Source organism: Astyanax mexicanus, chromosome 6 (genome assembly GCF_023375975.1).
Source record: "Astyanax mexicanus isolate ESR-SI-001 chromosome 6, AstMex3_surface, whole genome shotgun sequence".
Taxonomy (NCBI): Eukaryota; Metazoa; Chordata; class Actinopteri; order Characiformes; family Acestrorhamphidae; genus Astyanax; species Astyanax mexicanus.
In genome coordinates, this window is record NC_064413.1 from 8716443 (window position 1) to 8737972 (window position 21530).

The 21530-nt window shown below is 37.4% G+C and overlaps 2 protein-coding genes across 4 annotated transcripts; both read left to right on the forward strand.

The window, feature by feature from the left end:
• Positions 1-961: 961 nt before the first annotated feature.
• rbm12bb (RNA binding motif protein 12Bb) lies at positions 962-7303 on the forward strand. 2 transcript variants are annotated; one of them, XM_015607659.3, is made up of 2 exons: positions 962-1454; positions 5096-7303. In XM_015607659.3, the coding sequence occupies exon 2, from the start codon at positions 5118-5120 to the stop codon at positions 6942-6944; it is 1827 nt and encodes a 608-aa protein (XP_015463145.2). In that variant the 5' UTR covers positions 962-1454; positions 5096-5117; the 3' UTR covers positions 6945-7303. The 2 variants fall into 2 exon arrangements, with proteins under 2 accessions (XP_015463145.2, XP_015463144.2); XM_015607658.3 differs by having other exon boundaries at positions 962-1157.
• A 2934-nt stretch (positions 7304-10237) lies between these two features.
• On the forward strand, positions 10238-20045 carry gra (granulito). 2 transcript variants are annotated; one of them, XM_022673967.2, is made up of 7 exons: positions 10238-10529; positions 12051-12163; positions 13931-13986; positions 14108-14183; positions 16582-16688; positions 18194-18249; positions 18394-20045. In XM_022673967.2, exons 2-7 carry the CDS (start codon positions 12052-12054, stop codon positions 18458-18460), a joined length of 474 nt encoding a protein of 157 aa, XP_022529688.2. In that variant the 5' UTR covers positions 10238-10529; position 12051; the 3' UTR covers positions 18461-20045. The 2 variants fall into 2 exon arrangements, with proteins under 2 accessions (XP_022529688.2, XP_007256566.2); XM_007256504.4 differs by having other exon boundaries at positions 10255-10529; positions 19015-20045.
• The last annotated feature ends 1485 nt before the right edge of the window (positions 20046-21530 follow it).

The window sequence follows — 21530 nt, forward strand, 5'->3', positions numbered from 1 at the left end:
GTTTTTCTTTACTTTTATCTATAAATGACAGAATTATTTATAGTGAATATAGCATAATTTGTAGTTGTTGTTGATAATTACAATTTATTTTATTTCAGTTTGTTAGCTAGTTAAAATATAAGTCCTGGACAAACGAGATGACTGATATTTTATCCGCTGCAGTAGTTCAAATAATCACATGTAGTATTGGAGACATTAATATTAAAGCTATACAGAAGCACTGGATTTATTTTGTAAACAAAAAGTGTTAACAAACCAGAATATGTTCTGTACTTTAAATTCATCTCAGTAGACACATTTAGCTTTGATGACAGAGCTGCACACTATTGGCATTTTCTCAAGAGTCATCCCGTAGTTTTGGGATATGCACTGGGTGATGTATGAGTTTAGAGACAGGGCAGGAGGGAGAGCTGATTGGCTGAGCTGCAGCAGCAGCAGTGTGCCTCTAATAGCTGTGAGACGCAGATGGTTGGACGTCAGCAGGAGGGCGGTATTATTAATTGATTGATCTGCATATTGTGATGTGTCTGGGTACCAAAGTACACAGAAACATCATCTTTGCCTATAGCAAAGTTGAACCTGAGAGGGCACTGCAGAGATTGAAATTAAAGCATATTTTAAGCCTAAAAATTTTTATAAAAAATTAAACCGGACTTGTATGTTTCATTACTTATAATATGGTTTTATGGTTTAGGAGTTTCTGGAGGTGCTGAACAATAGTTGCTGATTTAGTTTATCATGCTGTGTAAATCACTTTTTTACTATTTACTACGTAATTCCATATGTGTCTCTTAATTTTTTGATGTCTTTAGTAATAGTCTACAATGTAGAAAATAAATTAAATAACGTAATAAGGAAAAACTTAACGAGAAGGTGCGTCCAAACTTCAGACTGGCACTGTTTGGGTCAGAGGCAGGACTTTTATTGTGTAGTTTGGAGGGCGGGGCTTGTGTTGAGGCCGGGGCGCTGCTGTGATGCTGCTGTTCAGCACCCGGATGGAGACTGCGCAGCGCTGCTGTCGCTAAGCTAACACTACCGGAGCGTCTCTGCGTTGTTTTAGTGATAAATCTGTGTTTTTATTATTGTATAAAGGCTGCAGTCCCGGCGGTGTTTCCTCTAAATCCCGTGTGCGGGTGTATAATCGAGCTAAAGCTCCTGTAAGTTGATCCTGTATCGTGTTTCTCTGCGTGTTGGCCTGTTCCCGAGCACCGGCCTAGCTCACCTCCTGTATTACTGTTCAGAGTTCAGAGCAGAAATGCTGCTTATATTCTGCGTTTTAACTAAAAATAGAGATATATACCTTAGATAATCCTGTGGGACGGTGACTGGAGGCCTTTTCTCTGTGGTTTCTGTGCGGTAGGCTAGCTAGCTGTTGTGTTCTAAAGCTAGGTTACGGGATTTAATCTTTTCTAGGTTCTCACAAAGAACACCGGACCGTGCTGCACCAGTTGTGCGTAAGTTCCTTCGTAAATTTGTGTAAAGTCTCTGGCTAGGTCGTTCGTTAACGCTAGTTAACTTATTTAGCTAATTTCATACTATAGTTTTACTGGCTTACATTTAATGTAAACCTTATTTGTTTTTCCCATTTATTATAGTGAAGAAGAAATAAAGTTTTACTTTTATTTTTTTTTATTTTTTTTAATTCTGCGTCTCGCAATCAGAATTTCTTGTGCCAAAAACCTGATAATATAATCCAATAATCCAGTTAATTTTGTTACAATATGGGGAAAAGCAGATAGTTAAAGAATAATGTGTTCGTTTTTCATCAAAGTTTGATTTGAGAGGCAGAAAAGCGAGAAAAATAGAAATAAAACGGATGAAACCCAGTGTAACGATTATCAGTGATTTTTTTTTTCATTTATTATAGTGAAGAAAATTAAGATTGTTTTTCCATCCATTTTCAGGGGGAAAATGTCCTTTTCATATTTTCCTGACATTCTGGTTCTGGGGGCAAAAACAACCAAATGAATTAAATCCCATTTCTTCTACACTATACTAAATGGAAAAAAATATAAAAGTAAACATGTACACTCGGTTTTCTATTTTTGAATGTAGCCTAAAGGTCAGAAAATTGTACTGATAAATGATATAGAATAGAATAAATTGAATTTTTGTAATAAACATCATTTTCTGTACAACAGGACAGGTTGTAGCAGCATTAATTGATTGTATTATGAAAAATATTTATTTAAAGGATTTATTCTATTTTTCGAAACAAACATATAGGTTTTATTGGTTTAATTACAGCTTAGACCTGCTGCTCAGGTTCATATTACTGGTAGCTATTGACTCCTGCGTACATAGTAGTACCTGCTCTAGCCTACACAACTAGCCTATGTTTGAACTTAGGCACAGCTGGTGCAACCGGGCCTTGTTTAACCAACAATAAATACCTAATCTGAATGACATTTCTGTAGGACTGCAACTAATGATTATTTTGATAATTTATAATTCTTTAAAAAAATTCAGTTAATTGGATAAAAAGCAAAAATTGATTTCCATCATTTTTATTTAAAAAAACCAAAGGGTCTTCTAATATTAGTAATTGTATATGAAACACACAACCTACCATTATGAAAAATTAGTGTTTACATGAAGAATTAACACGATTCTGTTTTTTATTATCAATATTTATTAGTGGTATGTAATGTATATATACACTTTGCTGTGACACTTTCACTCAACGAAAATACTTCGAAAAGGCTTTAATTTTTTTTATGTTTATGTTTTCTTTTATTCTGAATGTAACTGCTGCCTAATTTAAGATGGAACATAAATAATATATACATTTGCTGAGACAGAGACATGTCTTGTTTAAACACTCTAGCAGACTCTAGGAATGTTGGGTAAGGGGGAAACATTTTAACTGAACATACTGTGAAACTCCTTCACCCATGACTCTAACATGCGTTCTTTACTGGTGAACAGTGGTGCTTTTACTTTCCCACATTAGGTGTTTGCAACTGTACCTATGTGTATATTATTTTAGACCAAATTAATCAATTATTAAATTGCCACCTATTTTAATAATCACTTTTAAATTATTAGTTGTTGCAGCCTTACTTTTCTGTTAGTTCTGTTCTTTTTTGTTTAGGTTTGTTAGCTAGCTTTTTATTGAAACTGCCTGTTTAACCCACTTTAAAAAGTGCAAAATTTAGGGTGGGACAAGTAATTCCACCAACAATCCGGTATTGCGTTTTTTTCTGTTTGTTGATTTAGGTTGACACAGCTATAATGGTTCTGCATGGTTATAATGGTTCCTAAATGGACAGCATGTTTCCTACAAGGATATTTGTGGAATACAGACATTCTGAATATGTTCATCACAGGAGATGATAATGATTTTTGATGGTGGTGATCTTCTTGAGGAGTTATAGACGTTTTCACAAACATTGATTCAGATTCTGTTTGTGGATGCTAAGGTTCCTAAAAAAGTTCCTTGATGAAGGAATGTTTTTGAATATATTTACATGGACGTTATAGTTCCTGATTGTTGGGTTTAACTAAATCCTATTCTTGGCTGTAATTTTCTGTTGTTTGATTAACATGGCTCAAAAATCTTTTAGTTTTTGGTTGCAAATCCTAAGAAAATGTTCCTCAAAGGAGAAGGAGTTCTTAAATAATTGATGTAGTGGTTTTTATAATGTTCTGTGTGGTTTTAATGGAGACTGTAGTGTTATTTGTGGATATAATGGTCCTAAAATGCTTTTTGTGGTTGCAGTGGTCCTGAATACTGGGGTGTATTGATTCTGATTTATTTGTGGTTGTAAAAGTTAGAAGAAATTATCCTTGACGAAGGAATTGTTTTGGATGTTAAAGTTCCTGAGTTCCTTTTGTTTTTTGTTATAAAGGTTCTCACTTTATTCTTCTAGAGAGAAATATTTCCTGAATGTTGATTTTATCTGTTTGAAAGGAGGAGGAGTTTCTGAATATTGGGAGTTGTGATCCCTATGAGGTTTTGTGTGGATTATTGGTTATTTATATACATAATGGTCCTTAAATTTTCTTTGTTGTAACATAAGTTCATGAAGTGCTATTTGAGAGAGAAGTAGTTAAATATTGGGTGTAACAGTTCCTGTCTTGTTCTTTGTGGTTGTCATTCTTTAAAAGTTTTCAAACGAGAAGTATTGAATGCAACAATTCCTAAAATGTTTGTGGCTGCAGTGGTTTCTATACAATCTTCAAGGCAGAAATAGTCCTGGAATACCTTCTACATGGATGTGTAGTTTCTTTTGTTACATATACAAGTGTTTGAGTTTAGGTGTTGTTGATGAACTTGCGGTTTCAGTACAGGTCGCTACAGAGATGCACTAATGCATTATAAAGGTTAGTACGGAGGACAGTAATGATGCCACTTGATGCTGATTGAAAGCATATACTGGGATCTGAATGGATGGTAGCTGAGGTTGGACTGCTAAAGATATATATTGGTTTAAACCATTTTTAAGGCTCTTTTGGGAGATATAATGGAGAACAAGCTCAGAAAATGATTGTACACACTGATCAGCCATAACATTGAAACCACGACTAGGGGAAGTGAATATCATCGATTCTCTGGTTCCCGTGGCTTCTGTAAGTGGTGGATACAGTATTAGGCTGTCAGTGAACTTCTCGTCTTCTTGAAGTTGACAGGAAAAATGGATAAGCATAAGTATGTGAGACACTTTTACAAGAATCGAACTGTGGTGTTCTATACAATGACTGGGTCAGAACATCTCCAATGCATCAGGCAGGTCTTGTTGGGTGTTCTTGGTGTGCAGTGGTCAGTACTTAGCAAATGTTTTCTAAGAAAGGACAAATGGTGAACTGGCAACACGGTCACAGGTGCTCAAGAGACTCGTTGGTGTTTGTGGGGAGCAAAGGTGGAGTCTATGCCTTAATAGTTTTTGGTTATGGTACTAATGTTATGGCTGATCAGTGTACAAGCAGAATTTTCTGTTAAGTTATGGTGCTGTTGGTGCTTCATGTTAGTCTTGGTCCTGAGGTCCGTTATTAACCACTGGTTTCGGAGTTGGAGGACCTTGTGGTGGCTGCGAAGTGGCTGGTCAAGGCGATGGCATGGATAACCCTCTTATGTGCCCCTTTTTGTCTACAGGTGCTGTTGTGCGTGCATCATCATGGCAGTGGTCATCCGCTTACAGGGACTCAGAGTCACAGCTGGTTCTGAGGACATTCGCAGTTTCTTCACTGGCCTTAGAATACCCGATGGTGGGGTTCATATAATCGGTGGCGAGCTTGAAGAAGCTTTCATAATATTTGTGTCTGACGAAGACGCACGGCGAGCAATGAGTCGCTCGGGGGGATGCATTAAGGGCTCCCCGGTCAACTTGCTTTTGAGTAGTAAGACGGAGATGCAGAAGGTCCTAGAGGAAAGCACGAGAAAGGCCGAAGCTAACAACAACAGGCGAATTTACAAGGAGGGTGTGAAAAGGCCCCCAGCTGCAGAAGGAAGACCGCCACCAATGAATGAGGATGTAAGAGTCGATATGCGAAGAGGAGAACCATTTCAGGACTCTCAAAATCAGATGGGGGAAGATAATGATGGCTTCTATTTGCACTTGTCTGGCATGCCGTTCGCGGCCTCTCAGGAGGACGTCCGGATGTTCTTCAAGGGCCTGCAAGTTGAAGACATGAATTTTTTGAATAATCGTTATGGAATGTTTAATGGAATCTGTTTGGTTAAGTTTGCCACAACCGCGGATGCTAGAGAAGGCCTCAAGCTGGACCGGCAGTACATGGGATCGCGTTACATCTGTATAAAGGTCTGCTCTGAGGAACAGTGGGTGAATGCTGGAGGTTTTGTGCGACCACCGGTCCGTGCACGATCACGCTCCCCAGTTCGATCAAGATCGAGGTCCCCCACTAATGAGGAGTACTGTGTGCTGTACGAAAACCTCTCAGCTTTGGTTCAAAAGCGAGATATAAAGGCGTTAATCCAGCCCGTCTTCTTAAAGGATGACCAGATTATCATTTTCGCTGAGCAGAATCGGGAGAACACTCATTCAGCTGTTGTGGTGTTCCGAAACTTGAAGGACTATTGCTCTGGCCTGGCTCACCACAAAGAAATGTTTCTCAACAGGGTTGTCTTCGTGTCTCCCATTTCCAAAGAGAAGATGATGGCCCTTTTAGAAACTTCCACACAATCAAGAGATGGCAGACGGTCCAGCAGGTCATCTGAACGTTCACAGAAGAGCTCCCACGACTCAGAGAAGAGGTGTCTCTATGTCCGCAATCTGCCATTTGACGTCCGCAAGGTGGAGATCATGGACTTTTTTCATGGGTTCCAGCTGTCTGAGGACACGATTATCCTGCTTCATGACGAGAGAGGAGCTGGGCTTGGTGAGGTGCTCATAGTCTTCCAGACGGAAGAGGAGGCTATGATGGCACAGTCTCTGAACGGGCAAAGGTTTCTTGGATCGCAGGTTATTCTGAAATGCATCACTTTGGCTCAAATGCAAGCGTTTGGCGTCAGCAACGAGATTGTGGAGAGGAGCGTTCAGAGGAACCCAGGAAGAAGAAGTGACCCGCCTCCTCATTCCCCCGAGCAAATGAATCGAGGTGATCGGGACATGATGCCAGACAGGCCTTACTTTGGGCAGGGAAACAGTTCTCAGTTTGATAGTTTTGAGAACAATGACTTTCATGGACCGGGTACACAATGGTCTGGCCCTCAACAGTACGGACCACCTGACCAACAGTTTGATGGCCCGACGTGTCTGAAATTGCTCAATCTGCCCTCCCAGATAGGGATTGACGAAATCTATGACTTCTGCTATGGATTCAGAGTAATTCCAGGTTCTGTCTCGTTGCAGTACGATAGGAACGGTGTGTCTATCAGTTCCGCCACTGTCGTGTTTGAGACTCACGGTGAGGCGGTCACTGCTATTGAAGAGTTGAATGGAAGACCCATTGGTACGAGGAAAATCAAGATCGTGTTTGTTTAAAATTGGGCTTTATTGATGAAATGCTGCATTTGTAAGGACTTTAAAGCTTGTTTGCCAGTAGTTTTCCTTTTCGGTTCTGTGGATTCATCACGTGATAAATTAGATAATCTTTATGTTGCCTTTTAAATGAGAAAGTTTTCTTCACTCTCTTTGTGTTGTTTTTAAAACTACAAAAATCTGTTATGTATCATCTTTAAATTGGCAATAGAAAAGTAATGATGTGGTGTTATTATACTGGTATTTTTTTTTTTGCACTGTGTATATACATTATGCATATGATGCCAATTGACAGTTTTTATTTAAGAATTACTGTTAAAAAAAAAGATTGATTTTCAGATTAAAATCTAATTTGTGTTTGATGTCTGATTTATTTAATTTTATTTCCAGGATGTGCACACATTCCTGAAGATGTTTTACCTCTCCTCCTATGGACTATGATCATTTCCAACGAATCTGGAACCACTGTACACCAGATTACAAACGAAGGGTGCCGTGACAAAGCAAATCGCCCAGTCCTGATTGCTTAAGGCAAATGTAGTCCAGCAGCTAAAACGTGTTTACAAAGCTAATCTAATAAACAAATAATTGTTATGTACAGCGTTTAGCATTAGCATGTCTAACCCATTCAACAAGGCTGTAGGAAGCCACTGCCGCCATATCGGTGGAAATCAGAGGGCATCTCACGATACAATATTAATAAATGTTGCCCGCAATGATGAAAACATGATACTGTGATTCTGTGATACTCAATACATCACACGACAATTCTCTGTGATACTTAAGGGCATCGGGTACTGAAGAGAATAAAATACTCCTAAATAAGCAAATACCAGGAATTATGAATTTGTTTCACAGAATTTAGTTTTTTATTGTTAGTAAAAATTCACCAGTGTTCTAGATGAAGTGTCAGAAATCACATAATTATGTCTTTTAAGGAGTACAGTACCAGTCAAAAGTTTGAACACACCTTCTCATTCAGTGCTGTTAATATGTGTATAACTTTTGCTCTTCATTTCCTGGGGTGGTCTTGATAAGAGCCAGATCCATCATAATGTTTTGATGATCTTTGCGACTGTATTTGAGGATACTTTTAAAGTTTTAATGTTTTGGAAGCCAGTCCAGGTGGCTCTACCTCATAAAGCTGACTGAGAAAATCCAGCCAAGAAGTGCAAAGCTGTCATCTAAGCAAGAGGTTTTTTCTTCTCTACTTAATTCCAGATTTTTTTCTTGATAGTTTTTATGACTTTAGTAGTAATCTACAATGCAGAACATTTTTAAATAATGAAAAACTGCTGAATTTAAGGTGCTTCAAAACCTTTGACTGGGAAAGTAAATTGCAAAATTATCCATGTTATGATGATATTTCAAAATTATAACTTGTACTGAGCAATATTAACTGATATATTATCTGCTTCTTATAGGTATGTCATGAATGATAGTTCATCCACATGACACTGTTAAATGAGGGTTTAGTTAAAGCAACTCACAGCACCATTTGAACAATTAACATTGATATACACAAATTCATTGGTGTTAACATTTTTAAGATGGTTCCTTTAAATGAAACATTTTCCACGTCGCACCCAAAAGTGTCTAAAGCCCATGTGCAAATATGACAAAAATCATGAAACATAAACCCTGAGCAAATGTGTAAAAAGTATTGACATTCATTAATCAGGTAGAAAAATACTTCTTAGTAAAAGTAATGTAAGGAATTGATAAAATTTATTGTTATGCAATTTATTAAACAAATAGATACCTGATGAACCAAACAGAACTGAAAAAAGGTTGGTTTACAAAAACTAATATTCACATTAATAAATCAATAAACCAGGGGGTAATACTCATTCCTATTACATTTTATGTTATAAGTAACTGGACTAAAAGTAACAGGAATAAGTTTTTTTGCATAGAATTAGCTAAATACATGAAAAATAGCGGCTATTGCTAATAGCATGAGGACACTGAGCACATTCTAGTGATTTTTCCCCAAATCTTTTTATTTTAAAAATAAATAAGATCTAAGAATGAATTTAGATAACAGGAGTGAGTGTTAAGATTGACCACCTCAGTCAGAGTTACAATCAAATACATATACATAGACGCCGCATCGACTAAGGCTGTCTATTGGAGCTGACGTGCTGGCATGGCTGCCATATTGGAGGAGGCAACCCTGCGCCCTGAGTGCATTAATTTACACAGAGGGAGGTGTAAAATACACCTATAACAATCGGTATCTCTACCAACTTATACCGATTTTCACACGGTTTGGTTTGTCACAAACAGCATATATATATATATATATATATATATATATATATATATATATATATATGTGTGTGTGTATGTCCTGTATATACAAAATAACTTTAGAATGCATTTTATTAGTATGCATAGTGTATTGTACAATGAACTTTCTGGATTATTTTACTGGATTGGTTGCCTGTCCAGGGTGTAACTGCCTTCTGCCTGATGCCGGCTGGGATAGGCTCCATAGGCTTGGGATCTGACATCAGTGACATCAAAATCTTCATACTGTTCTATTTTTAAAGGAACTGAAGACACTGAAGAATGCAGCATGTTCAGTAATTTATGTTTTTTTCTATGTTTTATGTTTTTTTCCCAATGTGTATACAATATATACAGTATCAGTCAAAAGTTTGGACACATCATCACACATCATTTAGTGTTTTTCTTTATTTGTTTATTTAATGTATTTTCTACATTATAGATTAATACTAAATACCGGTACATGAAAACAGCTAAGGAACATCTATGAAATTACATAGTAAACAGTAAAAAAGTGTTTGTCCTCCACAATCCCCTGATCTAAACCTGATGAACTGAGATGGTGATTTGGGATGAGCTGGAGCTTCACAGTGTAAAGGAAAAGCAGCAACTCCAGAAACTCCTTCAAGGTGCTGAAAAACTATTCCAGGTAACTCTACCTCATAAAGAAACTGAGATTAAAATACCAAGAGTGTGCAGATCTGTCTTTAAAAATATATATATATATATTTCTTTATTTAGTTGAGTAGTTTTTGCCATAATCTGGATTAGAACATTACTAGAGCTATTTACTGTATACCAACTCTACCTCTTCACAACTTTACAACTGATTTTCTAAAAGTTCACTGAAAGCCATTACAGGTGACTCTACCTCATGAAGCTGACTTAGAAAATCCAGCCAAGATGTGCAAAACTGTCATCTAAGCAAGAGGTGCAAATTTGAAGAATCTAAAATATAAAACTGGCTTCTTTAACATTTTTTTAAATTTATTTAATAATTCCATATGTGCTCCTTCATAGTCTGGATGACTTCAGTATTCATTTACAGTGTAGAGATTGAGAAGGTGTGTGTATACATTTGGAAGGTCCTGTGTGCAGTGATTGATAGTGTGATATAATGTGATAAATCTGGGTAATCCGCTGCTTGCTGGCTGTGCTGTTCTGGCTGTGCTGCTGCTGCTGCTGCTGGTGGATGAGCTGCTGTGTTCTCCTCGCTGAGGCTCTTTTCAGGCTGGAGAGACCACAGCGCGGTGTGCCCGGCTGCGGTTAGCGTGTAAGCGGAGGGATAAACACGATGTAAGACTGAACTTTAACCATCGAATTCGACAGTAAAGCGTTTTAACTCAGTTCTGGCAGATCCTCGGGGTGTTTAAGGCTTTTTCAGCTGGTTTTATAGCGATAGATTCGGTCCTGACCAAACCGATAGCTGGTTGGCTAGTGAAAGTCTGCCAGGACGCTGAGGGGCTTAGCTAACGCTAGCTGTGGGTTTAAATTCTGTCATTCTTACATTTATTAATGATTTATAGCATTTCTGACTAAATAAATGTGTAAAAAGGTAAACTGGTCCAACTGGTTAGCTAAGTCGTATTATGAACGTAAATAAGTAAAGTAAGTTAACATTAAGTTTTATATAGTTGTTCCACCTTAAATAGTTTTGCAGTTTCTGATGTAAGGTGGATCAGAAAGTTAGCTAACCTATAATATATATTTATTAAGTGCTTTTTGTCAGTATAGGCCTTATCAGTTTATCTGTTACCTGGAAATAGTAAATTGGGTCTACATTCGCCTTTTCCAATTTTAGAGTTCATTATTTCTATCCTTTACAATCTGATTCTCACAAAAAAATAAAATAATATGTACTCAATTTCTCATTTTTTCCTCCAAGCTAATGGAATAATTCAACCCACTTATATTATAAAATCGACTAAAGATGTATTTTTATATATTTTTGTGAGATGCATACATGTGAAAACTAGAAAAATTGTGGAAAACAAATATATTTCTTCTTTCCTACTATATTAAACAGAAAAAAGAATAAACTTTTACTCATTTTTAAATATTCTGCATTTAGCTGCATTTGTTTTTTTTTCACTTAACCTAGTAAAGAAGGAATGGGTTTTCATCCATTCATCAAAATTTGTTTTCTAGTTTTCTTTCTGACCCTCATTTTCAAAATTTAAGCAAAAAAAATCTTCACTTTTCTTGTTTGTTCATTTTACTAAATTATAATGCATTACCTCATTAGGATTTTGCTACAAGATGCAAAAAAGGGGGAAAAAATGAAATAATAGTAAAAGTAATTTTAACTTACTCCTAGACAGACAAGAAAATGTGAAATGGATGAACACCTTTTCACTATACAAAGTGGAAAATATGAAAAAAATGGCTTTACACAGAATCTTGTATTTTCAAATTTAGTTTTAAACTAATGAGATAATTAATCTGATAAATGCTACACTGACCAATTAACACTGACAAATTAGTATTCTTTTGAGGACTAATAATCAAACATGCTTATTTAAGTAACACAACTAATATAAACCAGTTCGTGTCCAGAAAAAAAAGATTAACATTTTAATTTGTTTTTAAAAAGTTAACAATTCTACATATGTCTCTTAAATAAGCTTATAACAGATTTGATTTCAGCACTCGTAATACCTCCGGTGCGAAATGGTCTGTATAAATTAATACATTCCTATGAAAGATTTGTTATAGATTTTAAACACATGTATTTTTTTTTATTAAGCAGCATAGCTGTAATGTGAAACCACCTTCGTATATATTGTGCAGGAATAAAACATTGAAATGTTTTAACAGAATGATGGAAGTATCCAGGAGACGGGTGAGGAATCTGGAGCCGGCGAGGCCTCTGCGCCGTTTAAATGTAAATGAAGATGGGTTGGACCTTCCGGCACTGCATGAACATTTTGGTAAGACATACATACATACGTTTTAGTTCACTGGACACTTTATCAGAAACAGGAATCATAGAAGATTACTTTGTAGGTAAACAGTTTTCTGGCTGACCAGCGTACAAGTGTTAAAAATAACACACTCATTAATGCTGATGGTGCTTGTTGGCCAGCATATACTGGTTTATTTGGTTCTAGTTAATCAGCATCCCAGAGTTCAAAACAATTGTTGGTTTAGTAGCATGTATTCCAACCCATCACTCTCAACCAACCCCGCACACTCAACCCAGTATTACTAAACCTGTCTCACTTAACCCCTGTCTGCTCAACCCTGTTGTATTGGACCACTGTCGCACTGAACCCCGTCATGCTCAACCCTGTCGCACTGACCCCGTTGCACTGGACCCCTGTCACACTCAACCCAGTAACACTTAACCCTCGTCCCGCTCACCCCTGTCGCACTGGACCCCTGTCGCACTGGACCCCTGTCGCACTGAACCCCGTCACGCTCAACCCTTTTGCACTGACCCTGTTTCACTGGACCCCTGTCACACTCAACCCAGTAACACTAAACCTGTCACACTTAACCCTCGTCCCGCTCACCCCTGTCGCACTGGACCCCGTCACGCTCAACCACGTCACACTAAACCTGTTGCACTTAACCCCCATAACGCTCACCACTGTCGCACTGGACCCCTGTCGCACTGGACCCCTGTCGCACTGGACCCCCGTCACGCTCTACCCTGTTGCACTGACCCTATTGCACTGGACCTCTGTTACACTTAACTCCGTCACGCTCAACCACGTCACACTAAACCTGTTGCACTTAACCCCCATCACGCTTAAACCTGTCACACTGAACCCTGTCACGCTCCACCCCGTCGCACTGGACCCCCGTCGCACTGGACCCCCGTCGCACTGGACCCCTGTCACACTGAACCCTGTCACGCTCCACCCCGTCGCACTGGACCCCCGTCGCACTGGACCCCTGTCACACTGAACCCCTGTCACACTGAACCCCATCACACTCAACCCCGTCATGCTCAACCCTGTCACATTGGACCCTGTCATACTGAACCCCTCTCGCACTGGACCTTGTCATGTTTAATCCACCCCGTCACACTCAACCAACCCTGTCATGTTCAGCAAACCCCGTCAGTCTCAACCTGTTTAAACTTAACCCACACAACTCTATTGCACTCAACCCCGTCACACTCAACTCAGACACACCCACTTAAGCCGCACACTCAACCAACCCCGTCACAGATGCATTGGGAAACAAATAAACAAGAAAAACACTTGAAATATGCCTAAAACCTCATCAACACACATCCACTTCTTCTTGCGTCACACACAAGCACTGCTAGAGTGTGCTGAAAATGGTCCACTACCCTGTGGTGTGCAGTGTACTATAAAGCTACCCGAAGGTTCCAAGTTAGTGTCAATAAACTGGACATGCTAGATAGTCTGAGAAACTAATCAAATCTAGTCTTAAGTCTAATCTAACAATAATTTCTTACATCAGTATTAATTTACTGTGAGCTACTTTGAGTTGCAGTTTATGTAATTTCAGTCGATTAAAAAAATTAATAGGAATAATCACAATATTCTATGATTAATCACAATAATCACACTTTTTCCTTTTTCTCAAGACTTAAGCTTATAATAGTGGATATTAAAATACAAATGATTGCTTCTTATATTATTATTAATTATACTATTTTATATGTTAATATGTGGTATTATGTAAGTAATTTATTTCGTACTGCATCCTTTATTTTGCAGAGCCAGAGATGGAGGAAGCAGCTGAGCCGTATAAGAATTCAGGGGGGAAGAACTCAGTAAGGCATTTTTTTTTTTATGCAGCATGCAGATAAATAGTAGTCTAAGAATCACTCTCATGCCTAATTGCATAATTTAGCCCTTTATGAGCCTTGAGCTGTCAGTTTACTGTGTCTACAGGTGAACACTGTTACAGTGGAGCAGTTTTATGAAATTCTCAACCTGCACAACCAAAGTCAAGCACCTGCTAAAACAGGTAAATGTGAGCAATTACATGAAACACAGGGAATCGTTAGTTTTTCATTATCTCATTTTTTATTTATTTGTTGTTGTTTTTTAAAGGCTATATCTGCAGCCTTTTAGTCTCAGCTCCTTTCTTACGATCCTTTGTCGTGGCTGTCATGGATAGGTTATTTTATAGAAGTTTGCCACTGAAACAGCATAACATTAGCCTAGGTCTTCCAGGCCTACTGTTGTAGTGCTGCTTTAAATCAGCGCAGCCCAACCCTGCTCTTAGAGCTGCACTTCCCCAAACACTTTAATGTTTCCTGCTTTAAAATGCCCGGGGTTAGTGACCACAGTAATATATTAGCCACATCAAATCACCACATAGTCCTTTCACAGTGCGTTTATCGCCAATTCTGTTTGTAGGTACACCCACCAGATTTTGTTTGGGCAAAAATTACTGATTTTTTAAAAAATATAACGTTATGTTATTCCACAAGTTCACCATAGACTCTACTGCATGTGCGCACTGAAAATGCCCATACTGAGCTCACACTGCAACGGCAACAAGTCCCTCATATCACCCAAGTGTATTTGTTGCGAGTGTGCTCGAACATTCGCACTTGTTTATCATCGTGGCCAGTTATCATGGACGCTAATCCAGCAAGCAACCCATCAAGCCATACACAGCGTCACTGTTCTAAAGGTTTTCAGGTTCTCTCTCTCTCTCTCTCTCTCTCTCTTTCACTCTCTCTCTCTTTCCAAGTTGGAGTAAGGAAAAAATAATTGTTGTTTTAGTTCATTTATTTAAGGTAAGATGCCTATTTAAATGGAAATCATTAATGAGGCTATTTAATTATTTTAGTTCTTGATTATTTTGTGCTAAAAACTGTCTGTTTTGATACTAATTATTCTTAAAAAAAAAATAATAAAAGGGTCCTTAAGGGACAACTTGGATTTTTTTTGTATTTGTTTTTACTGTGTTGCCAAATTATTGAATTGGGACTCGACAGATAACTTAAAATCAAATGACTCTGACTGTGGACAAAAAAATATATATATGATCGGGACATCCATATGTAAAATTGTATAATTCATGTGTAAGGCCTATAAATAAGCGAAATACCATAATTGTAAAAGTAAATGAATCAGATTATGATTTTTTTTTTTTTTATTGTATCATTGGGGCTAGTTACTTTAAATTTCATCCATATTATATTGATTGTTGAGCTTTGTGCAGACGCTGTGCAGGCCCATACTAATCTGAGGTATGGCGCACCCCAGTGGTAAAACGATATGCTTGCACAGTCCAGAACACTGTATTGCACTGTCTGAGTCTGAAGTTTCTTTACATTCTACAGTTCTTGAGCTAATCTGAGAAACACACAAGGTTTGGAGGTCTGTAGGAACATTTTGAGTGTGGAATACTTAGTAATGAGGAAATTTCACGACTGGAATTGTTGCACTGGTTCTGCATCCTAATGAGACTAGTAATGTTTTTTACCATCACCATTCAGCAGCAAATGACAAACTGAAAAACAAGCTATTTATGGCTATTTTGATTGAGGCTTACTGTGTGTGAAGTGCGAGAGACTATGTTTGTTTTTAGGGGTGTGACAAGATCTGTGGCACGAGATCTCACGAGATTAAAACGGACGATATTTCTCATCAGGCTTAAACCTGTCTCGCGGGGCTAAAAAACAGTTAAGTGTTGACTTTTTAAGAGGGATCTGGCAATCCAGTAGCAATAGCGATAGTGTGATGGCTGAGCAGTGCTCAGTAGAAAAGGAAAATTTGGGCATTTGTATAGAAGATGCTTCTGCTACGTTTAAGTTGTTTGTCTGGCTGCATTTTGGCTCCAGTGGAAAAAATAAACGGTAACAGGGTGACCAACAAGACACAAACCATATATAAATACTGTAAGTAAATCCTACACGTGTCTGTTTCATAGACAGTTATACTAATCCCTTAGCTCTGTACTGTATACGTATCTGTTTGCATAGTCTTAATATGACTGGTTGTGGTTATGCATAGTTAAATTACAAGAGATTTAGAAGAAAAAAACACAAACCATAGGCTTAATATGACTGGTTGTGGATTGCAATTATTGTTTGCACTATATAAGACCTAGAACAGTTTTATTTTTATTTTTTATTATTATTCTTATTTCTATTTCTTATAGAATCAATGTGTGAGATAAACCAGTCTGTTAAGTTTCTGTTATATGATTTTGTCAAATAAAACTCTAGTTTTCAAGCCATTTTTCTTTTTTGACGTTTTCTTTAAAATTTTATTTTTAAGTCTCGTCTCGTTCTCGTGAACCCAATATCGTGTCTCGTCTCGTCTCGTGATATTAGTGTCTCGTCACACCCCTATTTGTTTTTGAAAGTAACTTTTTTTAAAGTAATATCAAGGTATTTTTGTTTCAGAAAGAATATCATACAGCAGAGATTTCCTAATCAAGTTGGCAAGTTCACCAATGGCCAAGAAGAAACCAGACTTTCTGCCAGAGCACCCAGTTGTTCTGGAGAAGGCGGTAGGTAAACGCAAGCAAACGCTCAGTTCCCAGCTTATTGTGTGTAGCTACGCTTAAAGGCCAGAAATAAAACAAACAGGGGCCCTGTATGGATGGTACAGACTGTAAATCATCTGTTGCTGCAGTTTAACAGCACCTCACTGTTGAAAGGAATCACTTTTGGACCTGTTGAAAAATACTGGCTACTCAATACACTTTTACCAGCACCACACCTCACACACTTCCATATCATTGTCACTGCTAAGCAGAAGTGGGTAGTATTGCACTACATTAACTCCATTGCATTACCATAAGTAACTTTTTGAACTTATTTTTGGCCAGCAGGCCAGAAATCAGTTATGATTACAGGACTCATTTGCTTGAGGTTATCTGAGGAATTCTAGTTAGTTTATTTTTGTTTTTAAAAGTTTGGATTTTAAAAAACTCTTGAAAAAGCTGCTGGTTCAATGTTTCCTATAGATTATTATAGATGAAAGATGATCCCTAGTGGAGCATTAATAGCACAACGGCTATGTTCATATTACAAGCCACATTGCCCAAATCCAATTTTTTTGCTCAGATTGGATTGGGCTATCCTGACGGTTCACATTCACAAATGTAAGTGATCTGTATCTGTGTAATGTGAAGGAATCTATCCCTGAAATGTCTCACATGTGCACATTGAAAGGGTGTATAAATGTCATATTTGAGAAACGAATCGTAGCTTTATAAAGGGAAATAGATGTATTAGCAGCTCATATGTGGAGCATCTTTTGCTGGAGTGGAGAGTAAACAGCTGGTCTGAAGTACATGCTCAGTTCGAGGAGGTGAAAAAAGAACAGGCAGTTTGCTTTTGCTGTTTTTACAGCAATATTTTGTGTGGGTACAAGAGAGAAGCACGTAGCGCATGCGTAAAAGAAAAACGACGTATTAATTCAGATTTGACTGTTCACATTCGTGTCACATGTCCATGAATTGGATACGTATCCAATTTAGGACCACATATGAAAGTGACTCAAATCTGAGTATCTGAGTAATAATCAGATTTGGCACATTCACACAGCTATGAAAAATCTGTGCCACATTGAGCAAAAAATAATATTTGAGTCACTCCAGTCTGGTAATGTGAACGTAGCCTAAGTATTCATGGACAAGAACTGTTCAATTCATAGGCTCTAAAATCTAGATTTTAAAATGAATGAGATTAATTTTGGTATCTTTTAGGTATTTTCTAATAAAACTTTAAAGGCTTTTCAGTAACAATATTTTTAATGAAACTGCTTCCAGTTCCATATTCTGTTAGAGTTTAAGGCCTCAAGATTCGGGTTTGTGATTTCAGCCAAAAAATGGCAAAAACAGGCTTTGAGCATAAGAGGTTCATCCGATTTCAAACTTGATTTTGCTCTTTTATCATTATCTGACACGAAGTTCCTGATTTTTCCAAGCACAGCATTCTACATACATTCAAAATGTGTCTCTGAATTCTTTTATCTGATTGTCTTTTTTTCCCCTTCCCCTTTTAACAGAGGGATCAAGATGTGCACAAGCTGTTTGTGAACAACTTCAGCAATAAACTGGATTTGTAAGTGCACACTGTTGAATTCATGTAAAGTCAAACTTATAGATTAAAATAATTTCATAATTATTACAGTAAATTGAATTACCAGTAGATGACATGTCTCCCCAAAGCGTCATTTACCATCAGTACATTTTACATTTCATTTAGAAAATCCAGTGATCAGAATCTGGAGGAAGAGTGGAGAGACACACAGTCCAAACTGCTTGAGGTCTAGTGTGAAGTTTCCACCAATCAGTAATGGTTTGGAGAGACATGTCATCTGCTGGTGTTGGTCCACTGTGTTCTATTATCAAGTCTAAAGTCAGTGCAGTTTTTCGCACAAAATCTTACAGCACTTCATGCTTCCGTCTGTTGAAAACTTTTAATGAAGATGTGGATTTCATTTTCCAGCAGGACTTGGCACACTGCCCACACTGTCAAAAGTATTAGTTGGTCATATATAATATTATATATTTTTAGAGATACTTACTTTTGGGTTTGTATTTGCTGTAAGCCATAGTCGTCAACAATAAAAGAAATAAACGCTTAAAATAGATCAATCTGTGTGTAATACATCTATATGATATGAGTTTCACATTTTGAACTAAATTACTGAAATAGTTACTTTTCAATGATATTCTATTTTTTTGGGATTGCACCTGTATCTGATTTGTCATTTGACAGATATATATAAAGACTGTGTAAACAGCGTAAACTAAATATTAAAAAGTTTGGGCCACTTTTACCTGCTGTGTAGCCTAACACACTTGCGCCTTGTTATTTCTGCAGGATTGCATAAGTGAGGATTTGTGAGCATCAGTGGCTCAGCAGGATGCTCCATCATAAAGAGTTTACAATAAAAAGAGGGGGAACAATTTACTATGACAAAATTTGCTCTTGTTGGAGTAGACTGTCATTTGTGTTTGTACATGTGTGTAAATGTTTGAACCTCAGTGTCTTTGCGGGGCTTTTGGAGGAAAAAAAAAAAAAAAGCAGTGGTTTGGTTAAATACATCCACAGTACACTCGTAAGAGTATAGAGGATGTACTTTATTTGAAGCATTTATTTGAAAATGTAAAAATAAGAATTAAAATATTTAATGTTTGGCCTTATTTGACCTTACTTATTTGTTTAAATCCAACAGATTTGAATCCCTTGTACAACGGTTTATGGTTTTTCATGTGTGATTCACTTTGTATGGTACCTACAGTTCTTAGTACGACTATGCTGCAGTGGGTTGGGCTTGTAACTGTGTTGAAGTGGAATAGTTAGTAGCAGAGATTTGAACTGAGGTTTTTTGAATTGTAGCTGCACTTACTGTGTGCCGTTTGTACTTGGGAGAATTGCACTATACATAGTTTCCTTAATATTTGCTAATATTTTTTGTATAGCTCCTGACATCAGCCTAGAGCGCCTAAAAGCAAGCCTGACTGATGGTCAGAAGAGCAGTATAATAATAACAATAAAAAGTATTATTATTTTTATTTGTATTATTATTAATAATAATAATTATAAGCAGTAAAGTGCTATTGAAATGTCATGACTTGCTCTAAACACTCCTGAATGTTTTGCACTGAGAATAAGGACAGTACTGTGCAGAAATAAAGCGGAAGCTTCTGAAAATGTGACCTCTCGTTTGCCAAAGTCCATGTATGCACTACTGATATTTTTTTATTCTTTTATTTAAAAAAGGGCTTATTTTTAAGTGCTGAATTTTGTACCGTTTCCTTCACTGTGTGTTTGTGTGATTTCAGTCAGGGTCTCGAGTGTGGTACAGTGATTTTCCCCTGACTAATAAAATAAACACTAAAAAACCCAAACAGGACTGAACTGTACTCTTTTTTTATTATTATTTACTCTGATTGTATACATATATAGTTTGTTTTTATACTACAACTGTTTTCCTTTTATATTGAATATATTGAATTATAACCCCTGTACTTTGATGCATACAGAATGTGTTTTTATCATTTAGATTCTGTAGACACCTCTTGCTAAGTTGACAGCTTTGCATGTCTTGGCTGAATTTTCTCAGTCAGCTTTATGAGGTAGGGTCACCTGGAATGGCTTTCAGTTAACAGCTGTGCTGGACTTATCAGGAGTTAATTACTTAAATTCTTGTCTCATAATGTGTTTGAGATCATCAGTTGTAAAGTTGTGAAGAGGTAGAGTTGGTATACAGTAATAACCCTATCTGTGTAATGTTCCAATCCATGTTATGGCAAGAACTACTCAACTAAGTAAATAAATAATACTTTAGGAATACAGGTCATTCAATCTAAAACATTTCAAGAACTTTAAAAGTAGCATCAATTGCAGTCGCAGAGACCATCTAAAAGTTATGATGAAACGGGCTCTTATCAGGACCACCCCAAGAAAGGAAAAGCAAGAGTTTCCTCTGTTGCACCGGGTAAATTAATCAGATTTACCAGCCTCAGGATCTGCAAGTTAACAGAATGCCAGATAAGAGCACCTATTCATGTATTTTGTGTTCCTTCATAGTCTGGATGACTTCAGTATTCATTTATAGTATTCAATGTAGGAAAAATAAGAAAAACAATGAATGAAAATGTGTATCCAAACTGCTAATACAATCAAATGATTTCTGACACCAAACTTTTTCAGTTGATTCACGGAAAACGATTGGATGGATTTTCTTGATTGGGGCAGCTGAGACCGAGGTGGAAATACAGAAGCACACAAAAGTTCTGTATAATAAGTGCGATATAAAGGCGAGGTTTCAGCATTAGCTGTGCATAGCTCTACAGTGTGTGAGAGTAGCTCATCCACACTGACCGCAGCTCTGTTCACCGAAACCCTTGGGTTTCCATGGTAACTGCTCGCGCCGCAGTGTGACATTTGCATGCCCTTGGGCACGCACCGCTCAGTGATGAATCAGTTCAACTAAATTTACAGAACCGACTCCTGAAAGCATTCGATTCAGCTGTGAACTGATGCACGACGCATCTGGTTCCCAGATGGTAAAAGGGCTATGCTAAATCAACGTCTATTTTTCTTTGCATTGAAACTACCCAGATAGCAAAAAGGATCTGGCCCGGATCCGGCACAATTCAAAACGGATCTGGCCCAGTGTCCTTTTGCCCAGTGAGTATGTTAATTTTAGACGTCAGAACTGATTTATTTTTTGAATTGCATCGATTAAAACTTGTTTCAAACTTCAATCCAATTAACATTTATTTTTACTTTCAGGTCTGACCGGGCTAATTAAGTGTGTCCATATGCTAATCACTTTAATATTTGCACGCAGTCATTATAAAATATTACAAACCTTCCCACGTGAGTAC